The sequence below is a fragment of the Sciurus carolinensis genome, chromosome 17 (assembly GCF_902686445.1).
Source record: "Sciurus carolinensis chromosome 17, mSciCar1.2, whole genome shotgun sequence".
Taxonomy (NCBI): domain Eukaryota; kingdom Metazoa; phylum Chordata; class Mammalia; order Rodentia; family Sciuridae; genus Sciurus; species Sciurus carolinensis.
In genome coordinates this window covers 4653497-4678381 of record NC_062229.1, presented here as the reverse complement: position 1 = coordinate 4678381, position 24885 = coordinate 4653497, and the positions used below count along the sequence as shown (strand labels likewise).

Sequence of the window (24885 nt, the reverse complement as noted above, 5' to 3'; positions counted from 1 at the left end):
CTCCTTGCAGGTCTCCGGGACCCTACATATCCCTCCCAACTCAGCAATAGTGAGCCATTTGCCTTGGGCACAAAATTGAAGTGGGGGCCAAAAAACAAGTTGCCCAGATAAATATTTTAATGCAATGTCTTAAAACTCAAAAATAATGCAAGGTGATCCATGGTGAATAAATTACCTGAATTTTACATAATGACAGTACAGGTTGAACATCCCTTATTCAAAATGCTTGGGAACAGAAGTGTTTCTGATTTCAGGCTTTCTGAGATTTTGCAATACTGCCATGTACACAGTGAGCTAACCTGGGCATGGGATCCAAATCTAAGCATGAAATTCACTTCTGTTTCACACACACCTTATGCACACAGCCCAAAGTCATTTTATGCACTATTTGTGACACACCTGTGTTTTGGCTGTGACCTGTCCCAAGTAGTTAGGGGTGGAATTTTCTACTCCTGGGGTCTGGTCAGTACTCCTGAAAGTGTCAGTTTTTGGAACGCTTTGGATTTGGGTTTTCGGATTAGGGATGCTTGATCTGTATTGCACCCTGGGTTTGAGCTGCTCACTTTACCCACCTCCCGCTAGCCTCAGCACAGGCACCTCCCACCACAGTGGAGTCTGAAACTGAGTTGTGAAGCACCTTCAGCACTCCCTCTCCCCAGCAGGGTAGGGGAACCCAGCCTCCTCAGCCCAGCACGAAACACTGCAAGCTCGCCCACCTCCTACCTGACCCCTTTGCGCCCTCATCTCCAATCCACCCGGGAGGCAGTGAGGTGCCAGGCACCGTGAGACACCGAAGATGCAGATGCGAACAACGCCCAGAGGCTACCAGAATTTCCCACCCTGACCCAAACCTGTGTGGTCTCTAATCCCCGGAAGGCTCCACCAGGGGGCGCTGTGCCTCCACGCTCTGGATCAGAAGTCTGCAGCTTGCGGAGGAGAAAGGACCGGCCCTGGGCCACACAGCCAATGAACAGCAGAGCTAGACTCAGACTCAGTTTTGCTAAAAATCAAGTGCTAGGCTTTTCATGGGCTGTTCTCGCTCCTCTCTTTTGTCTCTATGTCTTTGGCTTTCACTTCTCTCTCCTCCTCCCAGTCGTGCTATTTACCATTCTTTCCTTTTCCTCTCCTTTACTTGCACTCAACCCATTTGGAGATCACCTGGTGAGCTCCTATGCATCCTTCAAAACCCAGCTTGGGAATGCCCTCTAGGCTACCTTCCCGACTCTTTGAGGCTGGTAAGGTGGCCTCCTTTAGGCTGTCAGGATCTGCAAGATAGGAGCTGCCCCTTCTCTGTCTTTGTTGGGACTGTCCTCAGACAGGTTTTGGTGGGGAGGTGGGTGGGTGCTTCACAGGAGGCCAATGCTGAGACGTGGACCTAGGCTTCTGTGTGATCTCAGGCAGCCCTGATGGGCTCTGCGGATTGGTGTCCTGAAGCAGGCCACTGAGAAGAACTCGCCCCTTCTGTAAATCCCATAGGAAGCCCCCACAGTAGCATTGCCAGATAAAGCATAAGACCCCTAGTTCAGTTTGAACTTCAGATAGCAAAATACGTTATTCATATAAGTCTATCCCAAACACGGCAATATTTGAAATTCAAGTCTAACTGGTGTCTTGCAATTTCATTTTGCTTGACCTGGTGACCTACGCCGGGTGGGACAGCTCGGTGGGGCTGAGTCCCTCTTTCCCAGGTGAGGGAAGAATGCAGAGCCCCTCGAAAGCTCGGTGTGGGGCATTCCCAGAGATGTTTCCTGTCTAGATGGAAAATACCTGCCAGCCCAAAGCCAGGCCCTGGGCCGGCTGTGGATTTTGGTCGACAGGAGGCAGAGGGCGGGGTCCCCACCTGCCTGGGGCTAGGCAGGCCACTTTGTCCACGTTTGTCTCTCTAGGGATTGGGCCTCTTCCTCCTCTATTATTTATTCACCTTTTGTGGGATTGAACCCGGGGTCTGGTACATTCGAGGCAAGCCCTCCCCCAGCCGAGCTGCATCCCCAACTGCCGTCCTGACCACTTCTGCATGTCCAGCTCAGGGACATTAGTCGCCTTCACAAGGCCTTGCTGCCGTGGCCGGCCCACTCCTGAGCTCTCCTCTCCCCCGGCCGAAGCTCTGCCCCTCAGCACCAGCTCCTGTCCCTCCCAGCGCCGGCTGCCCGGAGACTTCCTGTGAGTGGATCCTGCCTGTGCGTGGCTCTCTCCCTGAGCATGGCGACCTCCGGGTTGGTCCGGTTGGAGCAGGTGGCGGAAGGCTCCCCCCTGTGGGCAGGACGATGTTCCCCGTCTGGACCCCGCCCGCGGTCTTTGTGCGGTGTGGCTCCTGCCTCGGCCACACCAGCGTGGCCCCCACCTGGCTGCCGTGAAGGACGCGTTTCTCCCTGCACCCCAGCTTGCAGTGCTTTGCGGCAGGCGCCCAGAGGCAGTGGCTGCGTCTTGGGTGGTTCTACGGAACTTTCCAGAGACCCTCCACCCTGTTCTCCTCAGCCGGCTTTCCTGCACCTCTCCTGCAGCCTTTCCTCCCCTTTGCTTCCCTGTGGCTCCTTCTCTTCCTCCTCCCTCTTCAGTCCTATGGAAATACCTACGACTCTGGTTCAGGCGGGCTGGGGACCGCCCGGCCCTGCCTGATGTGACTTCCAGGGCAGCCTCCTTTGGGCGCTGGCCTTTCCCCCGGGCACTCCATTCCTAGCCCCAGTGCCTGGACAGCCTCCTCCCAACGCCCGTCTCTTTTACCATCGCCCCCTAAGGTTTTCTGACATCTCTGGTTTTCATCCTCCACAAATATAAACACGTCAGGACAGCCTCTCGGCCTGGCCCGGGCCTCCCTCCTTCTCCTGCATCTGGCCTCCCTCTTCAGAGGCAGAGGTGGGAGCCAGGCCAGAGCTGGGGGGAGAGGGGCCTGGTCAGCTGTGGCCCAGGCTGTCCAGCTCCTCTCCAGTAGGCACCCTGAGCTGGGGGCTCACCCTCCGCTTGGAAGCTTGTGCCCATTTTCTGACTTATTTCCTGGGAGAGAAAAGACAGGCGGCAGCCCGCAGGGGGCCATTCCCGGCTCTGGTTAAACGCTTCGTGGGTCCCGACACCCACAGAGGATGCAGTAAATCCAGGCTCCCTGGGGGATGGGCTCTCCCAGTCAAACTCAGAAGGCCAAACATCCCAGCGTTCCCCATTCTTCGGGGACCCAGGGAAACACTTTCATTTCAAAAGTGTAAGTAGCCATCTGTCATGGTGTCTACTGGAAAGAAAGAACTCATCAAAGGAGTCCAAGCGTACCGTTTCCCGGGTCTCATTTTGCCCTGTTTAAAAGGAACTTGATGTCAGGGCTGGGGCTGTGGCTCAGTGGTAGAGCACTTGCCTAGCATGTATGAGGCACGGGGTTCGATCCTCAGCTCCACATATGAATAAATGCATAAAATAAAGGTCTATCAACATCTAAAGAAGTATTTTGAAAAAGTAACTTGATTTCAAATAAGATGGCCAGTAAATAGATACAGGCTGAGCAGCCCTGACCCGAAGGCCAAATGCTCCAAAATCTGAGACATTTTGAGCCCCAACTTGATGCCACAAGTGGACAATCCCACCCCTGACCTCATGTCAGGTCACGGCAAAATGCAGAGACCCTAAAAATCGTGGATAAAATGACCCTCGGGTGTAGGTGTCTGTGAGGTTAAATGAACTTCATGTTTGGACTTGGGTCCCATTCCCAGAGCTGGAGTCCCACTTCCCATATGCAAATACTCCCAAATCCCAAAGGAAAACTTCTGAAATCCAAACATCTCTGGCCCCAATTTGCATTAGGGATCCTCAACCTGTAGTAAGGCAGATGGTTCTCCAGTGGCTGCCTCAGGGAGACCACGGCCAAGGTCTGCGTCCCTGCTGTGGCTCTCCTCAGCTCAGGTGACCTCAGCCCTGTTCCTATGCTTATCTGGGCCTTGGTTTCCCCAAAATGGGCGTACTGTTGCCCTCCAAGTCCACGACAGCCCCAGATGGAATCAGCTTCCTGTCCTCGTGGAGCTGAGTGGAGAAGACAGGATTGCACCCAGCTTTTATTGTCAAGTATGACAGAAGTGTCCAGGCAGTGGGCGAGGGAAGAACTGAGGGGGACAGCTGTCCTTGTCCACCGGGCATCAGGGAGGGCTTCCCGGAGGAGGGGACAGCCAACAGAGGCCAGAATGAGAACATCAGTGGGTCAGCCGGAAGCTTCTACCGGTGTTTGTGGGGAGCCTGGCAAGCGGGGTGGCTACAGCCCACCTTCGGGGCCGAGACGAAGGCTGGGGAACCAGGGAAGACCCGTGAAGTCACCAGGGTGAGCCATCATGGTGGCCTCCACCAGGGTGGTGGCAGAAGGGAGATGTGGACAGAACTGAGGGCTACCAGGGTTCCGCGTTTGAGGGACTGAGCGGCTGAGGAGAGAGGGAGGGAATAAGGACAAGGCCAGGTCTCAGCTCTGGCGGGCAACTGGATGACGATGACTGGGATGCAGAAGAGGGACAGGCCAGCTGCAGGGACGGAGCCTCCCTCCATGGTCTCCCTGTCTCTCCGGGGCCCACAGTTCCTCTCTCTGTGCCTCCCACCTGACCACCTGCTGCCGTGGGTCCTGCCGTGGGTCGGGGGCAGGGCTAGGGCTCCACCAGCCCGGGTGCTGTGGCTACTTCCCCTGGGCCACCGACGCCTGGGCAGCTCTCACCCTGCTCGAGTCTCAGCGTCCCCTTCTGTAAATGAGTGGACACAGGATGCCCTGTATGTCTAACCGTGACAGAGTCTCCTTCCTCAGTTCAGTCACACTGTGAAACGCCACCCAGATCCCCAGACTCCGGGGTGGGGGAGGCAGTCAGCTCCGAGCCCCTTGCCCAGAGTCACATGCTTTCCTGGGCAGCCCACCAGGAATGGCTGATGGACATGGGGACATTAAGGCTGAGCCATCTGCTACCATTTACGTGTGGTGTGTCCCCCGAGTTCTTGTGTTGGAAGCTTGGTCCCCAGGGGGATGGTGTTGGGAGGTGGCATGGAACTTTCCGGAGGTGGGCTGGGTGGGAGGTCCCTGGGCCAACTGGGAGGTGCCCTTGGAAAGGACTGCTTGGTTTCCTCTCTCGAGACGTGACCTCTTGTTCCCACAGGTGCTCCAGACAGGATATCATTGATATTTGGTCCTGTGATGCTTTGATCATGGAGAGTGTCCCTCAAAGGTCCACGGGCTAAATAAAGGCTTGGCCCCCAGCTTGGCCTTGTGGCTTGGATGTGAGGTGCTGCCCAAAAGCTCCTGAGTCAACGCAGGAGGTGCAACGAGTAGATCGTGAGTGCCGTATCCTGACGGCCAGCCTAGAGGACTGACTGGTGGCCACTAGGCAGGTTCCAGGCTTGCCGTAGTTGGGGGAGGTTGGATTGTAGACTGGATCCCACAGCCCTTTCCAAGGGCACCCTCCCAGTTGGCCTAGGGACCTCCTACTGGGCCCACCTCTGGAAGGTTCCATGCCACTTCCCAGCACCATCACCTTGGGGGTTATATCTTGTCCCCCTACTGCCCCCTCCTGGCTTCCTGGCTTTCCTCTGCCACGCCCTCCTGCCGTGAGGCTCTGCCTAGGCCCAGGGCCTAGAGCAATGGAGCCGCTTGACCCTGGACTGAACCTCTGAAATCATGAGCCCAAATAAGCTTTTCCTCCTCTAAGTTGTTCCTGCTGGGCATTTTGGTCATGTGAAACGTTGACAAGTACAGCAGTATTGGCAGGTGTCAGAGCCTTCGAGGCGGGCCTAGTAGAAGGTCCTTAGGTCACTGCGGGCAGGCCATTGAAGGGAACCGTGGGATCCTGGGTCTCTCCTTCCACTTCCTGGTTTGTGAGGTGAGTGGTTTCCTCTGCTATACACTCCTACCACAAGTGCCACTCTCTCCAGAGGCCCAACGCAATGGGGCCACACAGTCTTCCATGGGAACCTTCAGAACCATGAACTAAAAATAACCCTTTTCTCTTTATAAATTAATTTCCTCATGTATTTTGTTATAGCAATGAAAAGTGGACTATTATACCATCTCAGATCAACTCCTTCTGAGTCTGCTCCCAGGGAATCCAATTCACACCACTTGGTCATCTCTATCCCTGGCAGAGCTGGAGTGGAGCTGTGATAATGAGGCTACAACGCAGCCCCTTCCTACTCAGGATTACTCTCCTAGCTGTCTCATCCCCCACCCCAAGGGGGCCTTGCCCCAGAAGCAGGCTGGAGGTTGTCATGAGTACCTCTGTCAAAACCTCAATTCTAGTCCCAGCTTCAACCACACAGCAGAGGGCCTGGTGAAGCACAGGGACCTTAAGCTTTCAGAGTCTCCCCTGGAGGCAGACCTCATCCACAGGCTCCTGAGAGGAAGTCAGAGTGGAGGGCAAGGGTGCAGGCTGCGAGGTCAGCAGGGTCACTGCAGGAATGAGGGACGTCAGCACCCCTCTCCAAGATGCTTTGATTTTCCTTCCTTCCTTCCTTCCTTCCTTCCTTCCTTCCTTCCTTCCTTCCAGCCTACTCATCCATCCATCCATCCATCCATCCATCATCCATTGTCCCCTCCCCCTTCTTATTCCAGAAAGGATTCTAGTTTCCTCATCTGTCACACAAGATCATAACCACTGTGCCACACTTCAGTGAGAGCTTGCTAAGATCATGCACATAAAGCGCCTGGTAAAATCCATCCATCCACTCACCCACCCAGCCACGCATCCCCCCACTCACCTATCCATCACCCATCATCCCTCACCCCTCCCTCTTCTTATTCCAGTCCCCTCATCCGTCACACAAGGACGTGGCCACTGTGCCATACTTCAGCGGGAGCTCGCTGAGGCCAGGAACAGAGTGCCTGGTAAAATGCGGGTGCTAAACCAAGTATTCTAGCTGCCACTGTTGCCATCGGCGCCCGCCCTTCTCAGCAGCCGGACACCTGCCTGCTCGTCCTCCATGGTGGAGAAGAAATCCGGGTTCTCAGGTGTCCAGGCTTCACGACTGCTTTTGGTGGCCAAGGATGCAGCTCTGGAGTCAAAGGTTCGGACGCATGGTTTGGGCTCAGAGCCTGTGGAGAAAGGAGGGACAAGGTGGGAGGGCTCACTGGGAGGGCAGAGGAAGCCAGGACCTGAGCTCTGCACCTGCCACTGCTCGTCTTGGGTGACGGGATGGTGGGAAGAGGGTCGAGGTTTTGGCAAAGATCTTCCAATGACCTCGAAGCCACTGTACCCACTGCCTCCCTCATCCTGAGCCTGTGGCAGATGTTCCTAGTCAACCAGGAGACTCTTTCCTGCTGAGCCTTTGTTCTCTTTCGAGCAGCCATCGCCAGCTGACCCAAGCTGGTTCATGAGATGAAACGGATTCATTACGCATGTTCCAGCAGAAACCCCTCATTTGATTGGCAGTGCTAAGGGTCCTAAGGGTCCGTAGACCAAGGCAAGTCCCCATGCCCACAGTTGCAGGAGAGTCTCTAATGGTGGAATTTCAGTCTGCCTCTTTCTTTTTACATACCCGCATCTCCCTTCTGACCTTGGAGTCCTAAAGGTTCCAGAGTTCTGGGGACCTACAGGCAGCGCAGTGGAGAGGAGAAAACAAGGGCTTTGGGGACCACCAGACTGTTCCTTCCAGAACCTGCCAGTAATGGTCGTACAAATTTGGAAAGTATGCAAGGGTTCCTGTTCACTCTACAGCTCGGCTTCCCCGTGGCTGGGCAGATCTCACCTCCCATCTGCTCAGGACAGTCCTGCTGTACCAGGGTATTTATTTACAATACCCTGGGTTTTGCTCTCTAAAGGCAGGAAGATTCACTACATGGCCACGTGCCCATAACCACTGTAAGGGCAGAGGAGGGAGCTGGGAGATGCCCCTTCCCACACCAAGGTGGGACCAACAGAGGGAGGGGCTTGGGGATGTCCCCACCCACGTCGTATTCTCTCTCTCCTCCCCCGTGTGTATATTAACGCTGGCTGGAGTTTTGGGGGCTTGATGCATATACAATTTGGGGAGACTTCTTTAAGAAAAAAGTATGTAAAGTTACGAACGCAAAATTACCAGGGCCTTTGGGAGGCACCAAGAACAGTGGAAAGCAGCCAAGCAGAAATAAACACGCTTTGTAAATAGATGAATGAGAAGGGGTCGTGTGCACGCGAGCATGTGTACAAAAAGAACGAGAGTGGGAAACGTCTGGCAGTTTCTCCAACAGTCAGACAGAGGGCTAGCATGTGGCCCAGCAAGTCACCCCTACCAAATGCCCTGGGAGAATAGAAAACGCCTTCCATCTAAAAGCCAGTCCACGATTGCTCACAGCTTCAGTATCCACGAGAGCCAGGTGGAGACAACCCAGACGCCCCTCCGTGGATGAATGGATACACCAAGTGCAGTCTAGCTGCAGAAGGGAATATTACTCAGTTGTAAAAAGGAATGGAATTCAGAGGAATGAGAAGTTATGCTCCATTTGTGTACGGTGTGTGGAAATGAATTCTACTGTCATGTATAACCAATTAGAACAAATAAAAGAGTTATAAATAAATACACACACAAAGGAATGGAATTCTGTCTATGCTGCTACATGGATGAGCTTTGAAAATATGTTAAATCTAAGCAACTAGTCACAAAACCCATGCATTATCCAATTCCATTTATATGAAATGTTCAGACTAGGTGACTCTATAGAGACAGAAAGTATATTAGCGGTGGCCAGGGGAGCCCCTGTCAGATGGAGATTGTAGGTTAATAGATGCAGGTATGCAAATTTCTCTCTCTCTCTCTCTCTCTCTCTCTCTCTCTCTCTCCTCTCTCTCCCCCCTACTGTAGATTGTACTCAGGTGTGCTTAAACACTGGGACATATCCACAACCCTTTCTTATTTTTATTTTGTATTTTGAGACAGTGCCTCACTTAATTGCTGAGGCTGGCCTTGAATTTGCCATCCTCCTGCCTCAGACTCCAGAGTCACTGGAATTACAGGCATGTACCACCATGGCCGGCTCATGAGCTTCTTTTTAGGGTAATGAAAATATTCTACAAAGGATGTGTTCACAGGTGCACAGCTCTGTGAGTGTACTAAAAACCTTGGGCTTGTACGCTTTAAGTTGGTAAATTGTTTAGTAAGTGAATTTTATCTCAACAAAAGTTACAAAAGCTGCGCCCGCAGCCAAGCCCTGGAGGGACATGGCTCCAGCGCCATCCTCCCAGCGGCTCTGCCCCTCTGGCCTGCCACGCACCAGTGCACTACAGCGGAGGGACACACTGAAGGCTGTGGCCTCCGCCAGGACCGCCTCCCAGCCTCCTGCGGCAGGTCGGAGCCTCTGGGTCCTGCAGTCCCCCTCAAACCTAGAAGCTCCCCTCTCCCCACCCCAAAGCTAAGGCATTCCCTGCCATGGACGCGTCGGAGCTAAACAGGCTGCGGAGGAAGAGGAAAGACAGGCGAGGGGTAAGACTTGAAGGCCGAAGGGAGCCCTGCGGGTCAGGAGCCCCCCAGGGGCAGCCGTGGCCAGTAGGGTCTGTCGGGTCCCCTGGGCAGGGGCCGTGAGGAGGCCCGAGGTGTCCTTCAGAGGACAGAGACAGACCCTCCTGCCCTGTACTAGTGAACCCTGAAGCTCTGGGATCCACAGGCCAAGTATCAAAGGTCAGGGCTGAGCTGAGTCTTTGTATGGAAGTTTCTGACCCAGGAACAAGCCAGGTTCGAGCTGATGACACAACCAACCTGATCCTCTTTCAGAGACGGAGTCCCAGCCTTCCCGTCACAGATAAGTCCCAACCTGGTGTCATAGACTGAGCTCCTGTTCTGGTGTTGTGTACTGAGCCCTGATCTTGGTTCATAGTCCATGCCTCCTCAGTCCATGCTGTTAGGTTGAGCCTAGATCCTGGTGTAGTTGGCTAAGCCCCAATCCTGTCACAGACTGAGCTTCCATCCCAGGGCCACATTGAAACCTGACTCCAGGCACAGGTTGGGTCCTGACCCTCAGGTCACACATGGAGCTCTGACACTGGAGACAGACTGTCCCAGGCCCCTGGTGTTGTCTCCAGTGGCCTCTGTCCTCACTGCCTGGTAATCCCAGGTACACCAGCCTCGGGCTGCAGACTGCAAACCATCATCTCCCTCCTCCTGCGTCTCCTTACCAGTGAGACTGCACCAGCTTCCTGGTGAGCAGGCCAGAAGTTTGGAGACCACCAGACTTCCTCACCCCTCAGGACGCCAACCTTACCAGTTCCACCTCTGTGACATTTCTCTACTCTGTTCTCTTTTCTCTGTCCTCGTCTTGGTTTCATCTCTCCCTATAATCTATAACTCCTGGTGTCATCAACTGAGCCCCAACCCCAATGTCACAGACTGAGTCCTCATCTGAGGATTGAGCCCCAATCCCAGTGTCATGGACTGAGTCCTCATCTGAGGACTGAGCCCCAATCCCAGTGTCATGGACTGAGTCCTCATCTGAGGACTGAACCCCAATCCCAGTGTCATGGACTAAGTCCTCATCTGAGGACTGAGCCCCAATCCCAGTGTCACGGACTGAGTCCTCATCTGAGGACTGAGCCCCAATCCCACTATCATAGACAGACCCTTAATCCTGGTGCCACATCCTGAGCCTGAATCTGATGTTACAGACTGGTCCTCATGCCCTATTAGAGGCTGGACCTTTGTCCTCATGTCATGGGCTGAGCCCTGATCCCAGTGTCATAGGCTGAGCTCCACAACTGCCACTAACCTTCAGCCACTAGTCTCTCCCATCCAGTCCACCTTCTGTCCTGGAGCTGACGTATCTTCCTGGCCTGACACTTTGGTGACCACTGCCCTTTCACCGCCCGCACCCCCTTAGGCACCAGTCTCCTTAGAATGGCATTCAAAGCTCTTTCCAGCCTTCCCTCTCAACTCCCCTCCCTCACAAGCTCCCCATTCTGCTGTGTCCCCCCGTCCCGTTCCCACCTCCTTCCTACCCTTCCTGCCTGAAGCTGGCAGCTCAGACTCTGCAGGTGCAGCCCGAGGCTCTGCGTGGCTCTGCCTTCTTCCCCAGGCCTTGCTCTGTCATTATTTGACTTGCTCTTCCTAGACCAGACTCTGCAATCCACGGCTCAGTAAATTTGGGTTCTCTGGTATCCAGTAGTAAAATCTTGTGTTTAGGGACCTCTTACTTCCTCTGGGCCTACCTAGGACTAAACCCACCAGGGGTTTCTCATTCTTTGTCTCCAGTGTCCCGGGAGTCCTTGTTTTATAGAGCAGGGTATGGAGATTTGGAGAGGTACACTGACCCTACCAGGGTCACACCAGACTGGTACAGGATAGAGCTGGGATTTGAACGAGTATATTTCTGAATTCAAAACAAGAACTCGCAACCACCAGTCTATCCTGTGCTGTGTTGGGTTGGGCAGAGTCAGTGCTGTAAGGATGAATGGATAGATGGGTGGATAAATGCAGGGATGGACAGTGGCTGATTGGGTGATGGACGGTTAACTGGCTGGCTGGCTAGTTGCTGTTTGGTTGGTTGATGGATGACTGGGTAGTTGGGGGGTGAAGGTCTACCTGGCTGGGTAGAGGGACTCTGGGTTGGCTGGCTGATGGTTAGAAGGGTAGGTGAATAATTGGGTGGGTGGCTGGGTAGATGGAGAGTCAACCGGCTAGCTGAGCACTGGACGTTGGGCTGGCTGGAGAGGAGGACGGTGGCTGGGCTAGGTGGGGTGGATGGATGGGTGCATTGTTGACTGCTTGACTGGCTGGTGGGTGGACAGACGGGTCCACAGTGGGTGGAAGGTGGTGTGTTCGCATCCAGAGGCAGCGATGTGCTACACTCAGAAGGTGGCATTCTGAGGAGTTGCAGGGGCAGAAATGGAAGGAAAAGGGGGGGAATTGGGGCAAAGTCCAGCAGGGAGGCCACCAGATGACCCTCAGAACACTCCCGTTACTCCCTGGGGAGGGGGGAAACATGTGGCCAGGACGGGATCCTCACCGCTGGCCTCAGTCCCCTCTTCCAGGTCCAACCCCACTACTGCCCCGGGAAGTTCCGGAGGTCCCAGGCAGCCAGTGGCGGAGCTTCCCAGGGGTCCAGAAAGGCCCTTCTGCCCACCGTCTAGGCCTACGGAAGAAGGGATGGCACTGGAGTGTCACTGGGCGGGGGTAAAGCAGAGGACCCCAGAGCCTGATCAGGACGGGGCTCAGCCAGGGGCAGCCCCCCTCTCACCCTTTGCCTGTCTCCACGGGGCCGCCCGTCAGCCTGGGTTCAGGTCCCGGGCAGCCTCCGCCGGCCCCTGCAGCATCAGCCATAAAAGGGTGTAAGAATCACTGTCCGTCCCCACAGCTGACTCCCCCACCTGCCAGCCTGTAGATCACAGCCTCAACCTGCCTGGGTGGGAAGGCAGGGTGGCCAGGAGCAGAGCAGACACCATGGCCATCCACAGCCCATGCCCTGATTCTTCAGGAATCCATCCTCTAACAGATTTTTAAACCTTCCCCAAGTGCTTGGGCTGCCCACATTGGTTGCTTTATGTACTGGTCAGAACCCACCACAAAGGTGACCCCAAAACAGACTTGACTTCATATTCTACATCCTCCAACATGTACTTGCTGTGTGGCCTTAAGTAAGTCACTCAACCTCTCCGAGCTCAACATCCTGGCCTTAAGTAAGTCACTCAACCTCTCCGAGCTCAACATCCTGAAGGCTCAACAACTGGCAGTAATTTCTACCTTTGTGACTGTTCTATTGCATCCCAGCTCCCTGCCTGCCCTATTTCTCTCCAGCCCCAGTCATAGCCTCTGGGTCCCCTGACACTCCCACCTACTCCCTGACCCAGCACAGTGTCTGTGCATTGAACGAGCTATGGGATCCTCATGGCCACCCCCTCCTTCATGGAACACAAGCTACCTTGAACAAGGACTTGGCTCACTCGACGGTGGTGGCCAGGTTTGGTGAGGCTGAGCCGTGCAGCTGACCTGACCAGGAGGGACTCCTGTTGGTGGGTGGAGGCACAGACCATAAGGAAATCCGGAGGCGATGGGTGCCTGGCCAGCTCCTATCACCTTGTCCCCCCGTGTCTTGGGTGCTCAGACACCTCCTGGTAATCCTCAGGAGCTAACCTCCCCCCAGAGGAAGGAAGATCTTTGTAAAAACCGTTCACTCGAGCCCTGGGGGATGCGATACGGGGCCTCTCAGGTCCTTGTACAGGTAAACTGAGCCCTGGTTTAGCAGCCACCCTGAGCCTTCTGTCCTCAGGGATCCAGGAACCCACGGCACGGGGACCCCCAGCAAGTCAGCAGGCTGCCCTTGGGGATTCTGTGGCCGAGTGCAGAAAGTGGACCGTCCTATAGACTTTACTGTCTTCGGACAAGTTCCTTGCAGAGCCCAGGGAGACGTGTTCTCTGAGACCAGAGGGGGCCCGCGGGTTGGTGATGTTCCCCGGAGCCTGGGCAAACCGGGGTCATGGGATCTGGGCGGGCTCAGGCAGTGTCTGTTCCCCGGCCAAGAAAAGGGGGATTGTGAGCCGGCCACCCAGGGTCCCTTCCTGGGTGGATGGTGCCCGCTGGTCACTGCCTGCCGCTTACCTCTCTTGAAGGCCCACCGCGTCAGCCACAGCTTGGAGAGGGCCGGCCAGGAGTGGTTGAGCGCCGAGCCAGCCATGGGGCCCTCGTGTGAGAGTGTGATGCACGGCGGGCGGAGGTGGGAGCTGGGCTGGGAATCCCTGCCAGGACCCGGCTGCCAGCAAGGGGCGGAGACTGCCGCGGGGTCTGCCAGACGCATCAGCTGATGGGAGCCTGGGACTGGGGGAGGAGGGCTGGGACTTCCAGCTGGGGGGCTCAGAGGCCCGAGGCTGCTGGGAGGCCAAGCCCTGAGCACCCCCATCGCTCAGTCCTTGGACCTCTGACCAGACAAGACATTACCCGGAGGAAACACACACAGCCCGGGTCCTGCAGGGAGACTGTGTGTGTGTCTGAGTGTGTGTGTGTGTATCAGTCTGAGTGTTTGACAGTGCATTGATGTATCGTGGACAGAGCGTGTATTTTGGGCTGGTGAGGGTCAGTCTTGGGTGTCGACTTGTCTGGGTGGGAGCGTATGTCAGGTCGAGGTGGTTTTGAAATCTGTAGTGCGTGCGTGTGTGTGTGTGTGTGTGTGTGTGATGCCGGTGCTGTCAGTCGGGATGCATCTCCGTGTCTGGTCTGTGCTGTGGTATGGGAGGGTTTCTGGCGTCTGCCCGGGTTTCTGGGTCTCTCTGTATGTGTGTATCTTGTGTGTACCCAAGTGTGGTGCGTGTGCAGTGTGCGGTGTGTACGCGAGCGCGCAGTGCTGCCCCCTGGTGGCGGAAGCCCCAGAACCTCTTCCTGCGCACGGAGGGGCCCTGGAACGCCCTAGTGCAGCCCAGCCCGCCTAGGAATCGCTCACATGAGCCGTCGGCGAAATCGTCTCTCAAAACCTAACGAGTAGCGACGTGCAGGCTCCCTCTGCAAGCGAGCGCACCCATGGGTTGCACGGATACGCTTTCCCGGCTTGGTGAAGCCAAAGAAAGATCGTAAGTCGCAGCATCATAAGCCGGGGAGCATCTGTCACCCGCCCCCTCCCCTGACCCGCCCAGCAAGGCGGAGCCAGGCCCCGTTTGCGTCCAGCAGCCTGCTCTCAGCCCACAGTGCTCCGGGGCTGCAGCCACCCCCAGCTCCACGAGGGTCTCTGCTGTCTCTGGTCCCTCACTTCAATCCAGCTGCTTCTCCCTTGGGGGCCCAGAGGCTCTTCCCATGGACCCAGGGCAAGGGTTCGAGCTTTCCCTGGCTGCTAAACCTCACCCTGCCAAGGAAGAGCCGACCTCCTGCAGGGTCCATGGGTGATGGCCTGCTTAGACACTAGATCTTAAGGAGCCCACCCTGGGATGCAGCGGTCCCCCTAATCCTCAGGGGTGCATTCCAAGACACCCCCCCCCTCCGTGGATTCCGGAATCCACAGAAGGCACCCAGTGTTCTCCCCCAACATACAAACCCAAGATAAAGTTTAATCTATAAACCAGGCACAAAGATTAACAACAGGAACTGATAATAAAATAGAGCAATTATCACAATAGACAGGAACTGATAATAAAATGGAGCAATTATCACAATAGACTGGTAACAGTCATACAAATGGGATCTCTCCCTTAAAATGTTTATGATACGTAGTATTTTTAGACTTCAGTTGACTGCGGGTAAAAGAAACCACAAAAAGTGTAGCTGTGGCTAACGGGAACTATGGGACTTGCTTAGAGATGGGGACTCATCTCGGGTCTTTCTTGAGCACAACCCAAAGTTTCTGGTGACACCCAAGTGTTGCATGGGTGGGGACGGCTCAGGCCTAGGGCTGTGGCGCAAGAACAGATCATAAAAGGAAAGATGAGCTACGGACGGCATGCCAGGCACTGCACCAAGATCTCACATGCAAGATGAGCTTGCATGGCCACCTGTTTATGGATGAGCTGTTGAAGCCCAGAGACACTTGCTGGTGGACACACAGAAGCAGGGTAACTGGGATGTGAACCCGCATCTGCCTGGCACAGTCATCATTGTATTGACAACAGCAGGACTGAGCACCAGAGTGTGTCCAGCCCTCTGATGGGGACATCAGAGAGGCCTGTGGAGACAGCCCCGCCCAGACAGTGAGGGCTTTGCAACCAGCATTCTGCTGGCTCTTCAAGACCTCATGAAAAGACTTCCTCTCCCAGGAAGCCCTCCCAGAGGGACTCAGTCACAAGGGAGCTGGAGGTGGGGACAGCCTCCTTGGGTGTCAAGCCCTTTCTTCAGGACTACAGAGGACGGACCCTCAAGAGCCACCCCCCGGGTGTGGCACTCGGATACCCACAGCCTCCCTCACCAGTTCCTTTCTTCCCAGTCCCAGCGTTCAGCTCCACATTTGCCCCCTCCTGGCTCTGGGGCCACATTCTGGGACCCCAGCGGGCCCCATCCCGGTGGCCTTGGGGTTGGAGGAAGCTGAGAAGCAGGCGGGCCAGGGTCAGTGCAGACCACAGCTGCTGCCTTGCCCCACTGGCAGCTGGTGTAGAGGTGCCCCAAGGTGGCCATGGAGCCTGGGGGGGGCTCCCCAGGAGAAGCCCCCCCCCCCCAGGATGCTGGGGAGAGGGTGGTCCTCCTCCCGTGATCCCAGAAGATGGGCAAGGCCCTGCTCGGGCTGGAGTCCGATGCCATTCTCCAGGGAGAGTTTGTTGTGCCAGTTGGAGTCCCCAGGTTCCCCCTTTAGAGCTAGTTTCAGGGAAGCCCGTTGGGGACCCAGAATCTGCAGATTGAACAGTGACATGACTGGTGACTGCCAGAGGGAGCCTCCTGTCCCCTGCCCCACACTCTCCTTGGCTACTGGGGCTCCATTCTCCTCCCCTGTGGCTTCTTCCTGACGCCAGCACCCCCGTCATCTCTCGGGGCCACAGGCCTCTTTAGGATGGGAAGCAGGTGGCTGGACTGTGATGCCTGTCCATTGGCCTGCTACCTGGCAGGTCCCCAGGCCCACTGCTTCTGTCCCCACGGGTCCATCTGACCCCATTGCCTGGGGGGTTACTTACCAGAGGGATCCTGGTTCTCAGCAAAGTGGGTACCCGGCCTGGTTACCAGCCCGCGGCCAGGGCTCCCAGCAGCTTGGGGGAGCTTGGCCCCAAGAGCCTGGCGCAAGCCACAGGATGATACAACTCTGCCCCAACTTCCCCTTCCTCCACCGCCGGCCCCAGCTGGGGGCAGACCAAGGGTCTGAGGAGGGCAGAGAGCAGGGGCCTGAGGCGCTGCAAACCCTCCCCTGGCCCGCGCTCGCAGGTGTGGGGAGGCGGAGAGGGGGCCGGGAGGCTCGGCACCTCACCCCACCCAGCAGCTTCCTGCGGAACCAGCTGCTCAAGAGGAACGGGGCATGGGGGCCTCCCCCGGGCACATGGGTGCACAGGCAGAGACACATGGGGACACAGGCGTCACGTGTCTGCAGAGGGACCCAGGTACTCTGACACACACAGGACACACGGGGAGGGACGCGTGGGTCTTGTGGTGTGCTAGGAAGGCCTGACAACCATTCTCCGGCTGGTGGCGTTCGTGGGTCAGTTCTCCTGGGTGAACACCCTGGCCCTGGCGACTCCATCCACCCCTGGACGTCACCGAGTATGAGCTGGGGGGGCGCTCTCACCCCCTCAGGGCCCCAGCGCAGCGTGTGCAGACGGCCGTGTGGTGCACACGGCCCTGCGTGGACTCGAGGCGCACACGGGCTGTGGCCCAGGCCCCGTGCATGGAGCAGGTGTGCACAGGGACACAGGCGGGGACCACAAGGCCCCAGAGGAGACACAGACAGGCACAGGACGCACCCGGGGACCCAGCCCTGGGGATGCCTCGGTTTGGGTCTGCACGTGGTCACACCTGGGCACACCTGCCTGGACATCTGGACGCAGGAGTGCAGATGCACACTCGCGCACACCCAGGCCCACGGGCCCAGGAGGCCTCACCCAGGCGCAGCTCTGAGTGCCCCCAGGGCCGCCCGTGCTGGCCGCGGGAGCCGCTCCTCGCTTGAGTGCTCGGGAATTCGGAGTCAAGTCCAGCCTTCGTTAGAAATTTTAGGAATATGACCTCATAGTGGAATAAATCCTATTGTAAATGCAGCGTGATGTCCCTTCTAAATGGGATCTGAGCACGCGGGCCTGGGAGGGCCCGGGAGACAGGCTCAGGGCCTCAGCTGGCAGCAAGCTCGGGAGCTCCGCCCAGCAGCGTGTCAGATACCGAAAGTCACCCAGAGGGGGTCTGCCAGGTTCTCACGGCAGAAGACGGCGGATATGTGCGGCATAAGGGTGTGTTCACGACGCTGGCTTAGCCCAGGTGGCTCAGTGGTCAGCGCTTGTCCAGCACGACGCTCTGGGTTCCGTCCCCAGCCCCGTAAAAAAAAAAAAAATTACAATGTATACCATAATTTTTTATTTGTCAACCAGACCTTAAAAAAAATAAGTGAAGGTTAAAAATATTCATCAAGCATCCATCATCATGTGTTAATGCTAATCAACTAAAAACGGTCACGGTGGTGAATTTTAGGATGTATTTATTTTGCCACAATAAAAATGTTAATTGCTTCCCAGCTTTTTCCTGCATTTTTCTGGGTCATGTGTTTTCGAGGCTCCAGGTGTTCCCCAGACCTGTGTGCTGCTGACATCTTGTCCCGTGTTCAGCAACCCACATGAAGGTGTGAGATCGGCCAGGGTGGGAGAGCTCACCCCCTTGGGAGCTGGTGTGAATTCACGCACCAGCCCACACCGCTGCCTGAGAGCCACCTGAGGGCTTGGCAGCACACAGGCCGGCACCCGTGGACTTCGACACCCAGAGTCACTCGTGAACACACAGGCCCAGGGCTCCCAGAGGCTGGTGTAAGTGCACACGCATGCGTGTAGGAGCCCGGGCACCCATGGGTGCTGCAGGCCCGTGGGCCCCTAGAAATGTGACACAGCGGAACAACAGAGGGGCACACGGGAGACCCAGATCCAGACGCGCCTGCTCTTGGGCACAGGGCCACACACGAGCACACACCAGCTCCACGAGCACACACCAGCTCCACGAGCACACACCAGCTCCCGGACATGGGACCAACAGAAGACACGCACACACAGTGAACGTGCCGACACACATGCATGGACTCAAATTCACACACACCCCAGGGGACCTGGGCACCCCAACACCCGTGGACAAACACTCAGAACTAGAGGCCTCTGAACAGAGACAGTGATGCCGTCAGTTGGAGCTTATTTTTAAACTCTGGGGCACCGGTAGGTAATCAGTCATTTCCCTGGTCCTGTGCAGAGGGGCAGACTTTTTTTTTTTTTTTTTTTAAATGGGTGCCGAGGATTGAACCCAAGGCCTTGGGCTAACAAGGCAAGCACTCTACCGACTGAGCTATCTCCCCAGCCCCTGAGGCAGATGTTCTTAAAGGACCTAAAGCATCAAGCATTAATTTTCCCAGAGGATGGCTGAGTGAGGGAGGACTTCCTGGCTTCCCTGGAGGCGGGAAGCCTGTTCTTTTATTAGCGCGTCATCTTTACACCTAAGAGCTTGGTTGTTTTGACAGAACTTCACACTCATCCTCAGGGACATACACAGGACCATCCACAAGAACAGACCCAAGCCCTGCACGGGACAGAAGGGGATGCAGAACAGCACAATTTGCACACGTGCATTCCATGACCCATGGATTGTATTTTTAATGCCACGCACATTTATTGAGCACCTGCTGCATGCCTGCACTGTCCAGTGAACAAGACAGACACACCTGCTGCCAAGAGGAGCTCACGGTGCAGCGAGGAGGCCAACGTGAACCAGGAAACAGCCCCGGGAGGTGAATTGAGACGGCCGAGTTGCTGGGGCAGGAAGTAAACAGCATGAAGTGACTGGCTGGGTGGGGGAGGCTGCGGCTTCAGTCAGCAAGGTCAGGAAAGGCCATTGAGCTGAGCTCCGAACGCCCAGAAGCTCGGAGCATGTGAATCAAGATCTGGGGGAGAGGCGACCCAGCAAGGCCAGGGCAAAGGCTGGGAGGAAGGATGGAGTGGGTGGGCGAGGAGGAGGCTGTGTGGCCGGGGCAGCACGGAGGGCAGCACAGGACTGCTGGAGGGAGCTGCCCACGCTCCCCAGCCACACACCCCAACCCTGTCCCCTGGCTTCTGTCCCCTGCCCCATGGGCCATAATGGCATCTCCAGTGGCCTCCTGGAGGCCGAATCCGGGACCACGCCCTCAGCCTCACGCACCTGGTCCCTTCCCACCCCTTCAAATGCCTGATGCCATCTTGCTTGCATCGGTGGTAAAACCCACCATCTGAACTCTCCTAGGCGCATGGTCCAGTGGCATTGGGTCCACTCCCTTGGCCGTGCAGCCCCTCACCCCATCTCCAGAACCTCCTCATCTTCTTCAGCTGGAGCTCTGTCCCCTCCAACCCCAAGCCCTGCCCTCCTCCCAGCCCGGCTCCCACCATGTTGCTTCCTGCCTCTGGGTCCGACTCTAGGGTCCTCCTCTGGGTGGGGCCTGCAGGGTGTGTTCTGGGTCTGGCTGACAGAGCTGCGGCACAGTGTCCTGGAGGCACTCCCATGTCAGAACTTCCTTTTCATGACTGAGTGATATTCCACTGTAGAGATGGACCACGTGATCCACGAGTCCGTGGTGCTTGCTTTCTTTAGGCCCTTGCTTTCACTCTTAGGATGGTTTTTCTTTTTGCTTCCAACTGCTATCATCGATGTGGCCACTAGAGAGCAGCACTTTCCCGTGGCTTTGCTCCCACCTGCTAAGACCAAAGGGAGAAAAACCAGTGGGCATGGGATCCCAGGACTTGGGGCCAGGGGAGGCCTGAGTTAGCCAGGCCCAGGTGGCCCCTGGTCTACCCTTCCGTCTCCCACATAGAGACGCGGGAGAGTGAAATACTCTGTGCTGTGAAGGGCACACCCCCAAATTTCCAGATGGGCTAAAGATAAAATGTGTAAAATAAGCCAATATAGATCTTAGAAGGAATTTACAAGACTATTTTTATAACTTAGAGTTGAAAACATGCTATTTTGAAAAACTAAGACAGGAAACTCAGAAGCCACTAATGCAAATACAGAAATATACATTTTAAAAAAGTATATCATCTTTCTTTTCCTCTTCTTAACTGGTGCATTATGGTTGTACACAATGGTGGGATTTATTGTTATACAGTTGTACATGCACACAATATAACCATATAATTTGGCCAAGTTAGTGTGCGTGTGTATACACACACACACACACACACACACACACACACACTTAGGGAAATAGTTTTATAAATGATTAGGGAAAATACTATTATAGAGAAAAATACTATAAAATATAAGTAAAGATCAGCTGGTTGTTTAAGAAGTGTTGGTACCACCCTATGTAAAGAGTTTTCACACAGTGACAAGAAAAAGGTGACTTCAATAGAAAACTGAGAAAGGACACCAACGATCATGTCTATAATGAACACTACTGTGAGTCAAAGAATGTGTGAAAATAGAGTCTCAGGAGCCCCCATAGGGTGCAAATTTTAGTAACAATGTGCTGTTCACATCAAAGCCATCGGCAATCACGATCACAAAGGAAAAGAGAAAGCATGTATCTGCTTGTCATCTTGTTATGGTTGAAAATATCCTGGAAATTAGAAGATTCATTTGAAATTCTACCAGTTTAATTTGTCCATGATTTCCAATAACTTATAGAAGTTGAACAAAAGTTTTTAAGCAGTTGTCATAAAAATATATGAAAATAAAGTGATTCAAAGCATTACAAAGTGATAACACCCACTGCTAGCAGAGATGCAGAGAAAGGGTACTGTGCACGTGGTCATGTTGCAGAAACCTCTTTAGGGGGCATCGTCCATGAAAGTTCACCCCTAAGCGGGGTCCCTCTGCTCTGGTCATCCGGTGTGAAGAGACTTTATTCTGTAGGACTTAGCTGAGATTCTTCATCCCACTCCATTTAAGACCCACGTGGGAGAAGATGCCCAGAAGGGTCCCGTTTTCTGAGCATAAAGCTTCCCCTTCTGTTGAGTTTTCAGAATCGAGGTCTGATTTACACATAGGAAGATCCGATCTTCTTAGCCCTCATTTCTGTGAGTTTGGCTCATCCACAGTCACAATGAAGACATGGAACCACTCCGCTGCCCCAAAGTCTCTGCTCTCCTCTCGTAGGCATCTTCTTCCCCTGCTCCTGGCAGTCACGATTTGTTTTTCTCTGTCTCTTGTTTTGCCTTTTCCAGAGCAGCGTGTAAGGGGCACCCTGCTGTCCTGTGGCCTTTGCGTCTGGCTCCTTTCACCTGGCACATGCGCAGGTTGCTCCGTGGGCCAGAGGCTCCCTTCATGTCCTCGTCTCTTGGTTCTCCATCATTCCGGGGCCACAGCTGGTTAGGCTCTCTTGCTGAATGCACCTAAATTATACCTAGGTATGAGTATCCCCACTGGGGATGTCTCAGCTGAGTAATCTATGTGAACGTAAATTCTCATTTCTTTTGGGAAAATATACAAGAGTGGGACTATTGGATTCTGTGGCCAATGTACATTTTGCTTTGTAAGAAACATTTAAGGGGCTGGGATGTAGCTCGGTGGTAGAGCCCATGCTGGGCATGCAAGATGCCCTGGGTTCATCCCAGCATCCCCTCCCACCAAAAGATAAAAAGAAACATTTAACCTTTTTCCAAAGTGGCAGCACGATCTTGCCTTCCCACCAGCAATATCTGACAGTCCCGATTTGCCACATCTTTGTCACCACTTAGTACTGTCATCTACTCATTTTAGCCATTCTGATTGGTGATGGTTTCTCCCTGTGTTCAGGTCCCTTTAGAACATCAGAAAACTGACGGTACTCGGGCTGCCGCTGCAGCTGACAACACCCCGCGCGTCTGCAGGGCTTAGGAGCGTGGGCCTCCAGGCTCAACTCTTGGTTTTGCCAGTCACTGTTGCGTGACCCCAGTGGGATAGCTACCTGCTGAGTTCCTTCCTCTGAATGTGGCAGTATTCCCATGTCATAGGATTAGAGGAGAGGAGCAGGAGAAGGGCACAGAACTGTATCTGGCACACTGCAGGCACTGGATAGTTCTTCCCATGGTTTCTTCTGCCAGCCTCTTTGCAGCCCCCGGGCCTTTGCACTGCAGTCCCCTCTGCTGGAGTATTCCTCTGGTCTTCTTTCAAGTGCTTAACTTGGAGAGTGCATATGTGTGCTCTTGTGCACATGCATGCACTAGTTAAATCCAAGAGTAGTTAATTGATGTCATTAAATCATTTGTATTTAAAAAATAAAACAGCACCTATGCACATTAGAACAACAGACCTACATATATGCAGGAGACATCCTCAGACAAGTGAGGGTTCTCAGTACACCTCTGGTCTTGGGGATAGGGTCACCTGATGACTGGACATCCTGTGTTTTTCTTGGCCATGTGTGGTCACCCTGCTTAGTGGCCCTTTAGTGGACTCTGAGTCCTCAAGGCCTGGTTTCCCCAGGGCTGGGGCTGCTGGGCCCTTCCTTGAGGCCACTGCTCTCTGGGGACTCGCCCTCCCCTGCTGCTGGACTCCCAGGGAAACCACAGGCGCTTCAGAGCCTCAACAGGAAAACCACATCTTAATATACCCGAGGACTCAGAGTCCTCCTAAGGACACGTCCACAGAAGGACGGCGCTGCTTCCTTGCGCATTTCCAACGGCGAGCTGACCCAGAGCAGCTTCCGGGCTGGCGATGACTCCCGAGGGCCTTGCTGCTCTCTGAGCGCTTTCTCCGTGGTGCGCGTCATCTCGATCGTGCGGGGCGGTGGGGCTCCCCGCGGCCATTTTGCAGAAGAGGAAACTGAGGCGCGGGTGGGGGGCGAGACTCTATGCGCTGCGCCCAGGGCCGCTGCGTGCAGACCCCAGAGCGCCTGCCTCGCGAAGGACGTGCTGAGGGAGGCGTGCTGGGCAGGCTGTCAGTCACTGCCGCGCGCCAGACCGTACACCAGACCGTACACCGCGCTGCGCACTCTGACCGTCCCTGAGAGTTCCTGGAGTCTCCTGGCCGGGGAGGTGGACACCTGTCTATCGCGGGCCTGAGGAAGACACAGCGGGCTCCCGGGGCCATGCCCGGCCCATCCTTCCCGCCGCGCCATCTTCTCCCTCCTTTGAGACGCGGTCTCTCCTTGCGGGTCAGGCTGGCCCCAGACTTCTGGGCTCAAGCAATCCTGCCGCAGCTTCCCCAGCAGCGGGGTGGCCGTCCCTGCCAGGCCGGGCCCCCATCACCGCGAGACTCCTGCCATTCCATCTTCGGCCTTTCTGGCTCCAGGTCACAGGAAGCGCTGAGCCCGGGCGTCCCTGAGCTCTCAGCCTGCTCAGGGATGTCTCGGGGAGCAGCGGCCTCCCCAGATACTGGCGGGTACAGAGAGGCAGGGCAGGCCTGGGCCTAACCTTGCCTTTTAGAAGTCAGGATCACCTGGCAACCAGAGGCTGTGAGCTCTGCCACCGGGGTCATCCACGCTCCTGACCACAGCAGCGCCAGCTTTCAGCTTCTAGGCTTTGCTCTCTCCTGGCACCACTGAAAAACTTTCTTTTTTCCTTTTTTTTTTTTTTTGTAGTCAATAAATATTCCATGACGTAATGATTGTACATGTTCATGGGGTGCAGGGCGATCCTGGAACGTGTGTGCGATGTACACTGGTTGTAATGTACGCTGTGGCACTTCGTCTCCTTAACAATCGATCAAACTCCTCTCTTCTACTTATTTACCGACTGTGCAATAAGTAGTTGCCGACTGTAGCCATCCCCTGCCACGGGGCACTGGAACGTCCCCCTCCTCAGTACAGTATTTTGGTGGCCCTTCCTCTTCCCCTCCCTATTCTGGGCTCCTCTAAGCCCAGCTTTGTGGCTTCTGCTTGTGAGAGAGTCAGAGGGGACGCTTTCTGTGCCCGCCTCGCTTCATTTCATGTCAGAAGGTTCTTCTGGCCCATGAAATTTATCTCAAATAAGAGGGCAGAAGGGCAGGGCCACCTGTGTCCAGCTCTGGGTGAGCGGTGCAGGGCAGCTGGTAAGTCCTTGGTGGCCCCCGCTGCCCCCTGTCATGGACAGTGGTTGGGACCTGCAGGCTGTCACTCCTGCTGCCAGTCTGCCACCCATGGCCCCAGACAGGACTCGGCTCTCATCTGCTGAGCGTCTCTTTCCACCAGATGTGGGTCAGGCGGGGGCTCGAGTCTACTGAGGCGACTGACAGGTAAGGGTGCAGTAATGCACCAGCCAGGGGAGCAGCTCCTGGCCCCGGACTTGGGAGTCCAGAGAGGCTTCATCAGGAAGTGATGCCCCGCAGACACCGGGCAGAGGAGTGAGGCAGGGAGATCCCCAGGTGACACCCCTGCCTGCAGCAAGGTGAACCACGACGGGGACTGGCCACAGTGGAGGAAGCTGGAATCAGAGGCCATTGTGTGCTGGGTCTGAAGACTTGGGTTGGCAACGAGTTTTAGGTTCT

The 24885-nt window shown here is 55.3% G+C and overlaps 1 protein-coding gene across 1 annotated transcript in view; it reads right to left on the bottom strand.

The window, feature by feature from the left end:
* The window catches only part of LOC124968983 (rho guanine nucleotide exchange factor 18-like), a 34698-nt gene extending 11507 nt beyond the window's left edge, over positions 1-23191 (bottom strand). Inside the window, exons 1-3 of the mRNA XM_047531811.1 lie at positions 23033-23191; positions 16476-16656; positions 6906-7030 (exon numbers count right to left, since the gene is read on the bottom strand). Of these exons, the coding sequence (XP_047387767.1) occupies positions 6906-7030; positions 16476-16656; positions 23033-23191 (465 nt within the window). The remainder of the gene's footprint in view (positions 1-6905; positions 7031-16475; positions 16657-23032) is intronic.
* Positions 23192-24885: the final 1694 nt, after the last annotated feature.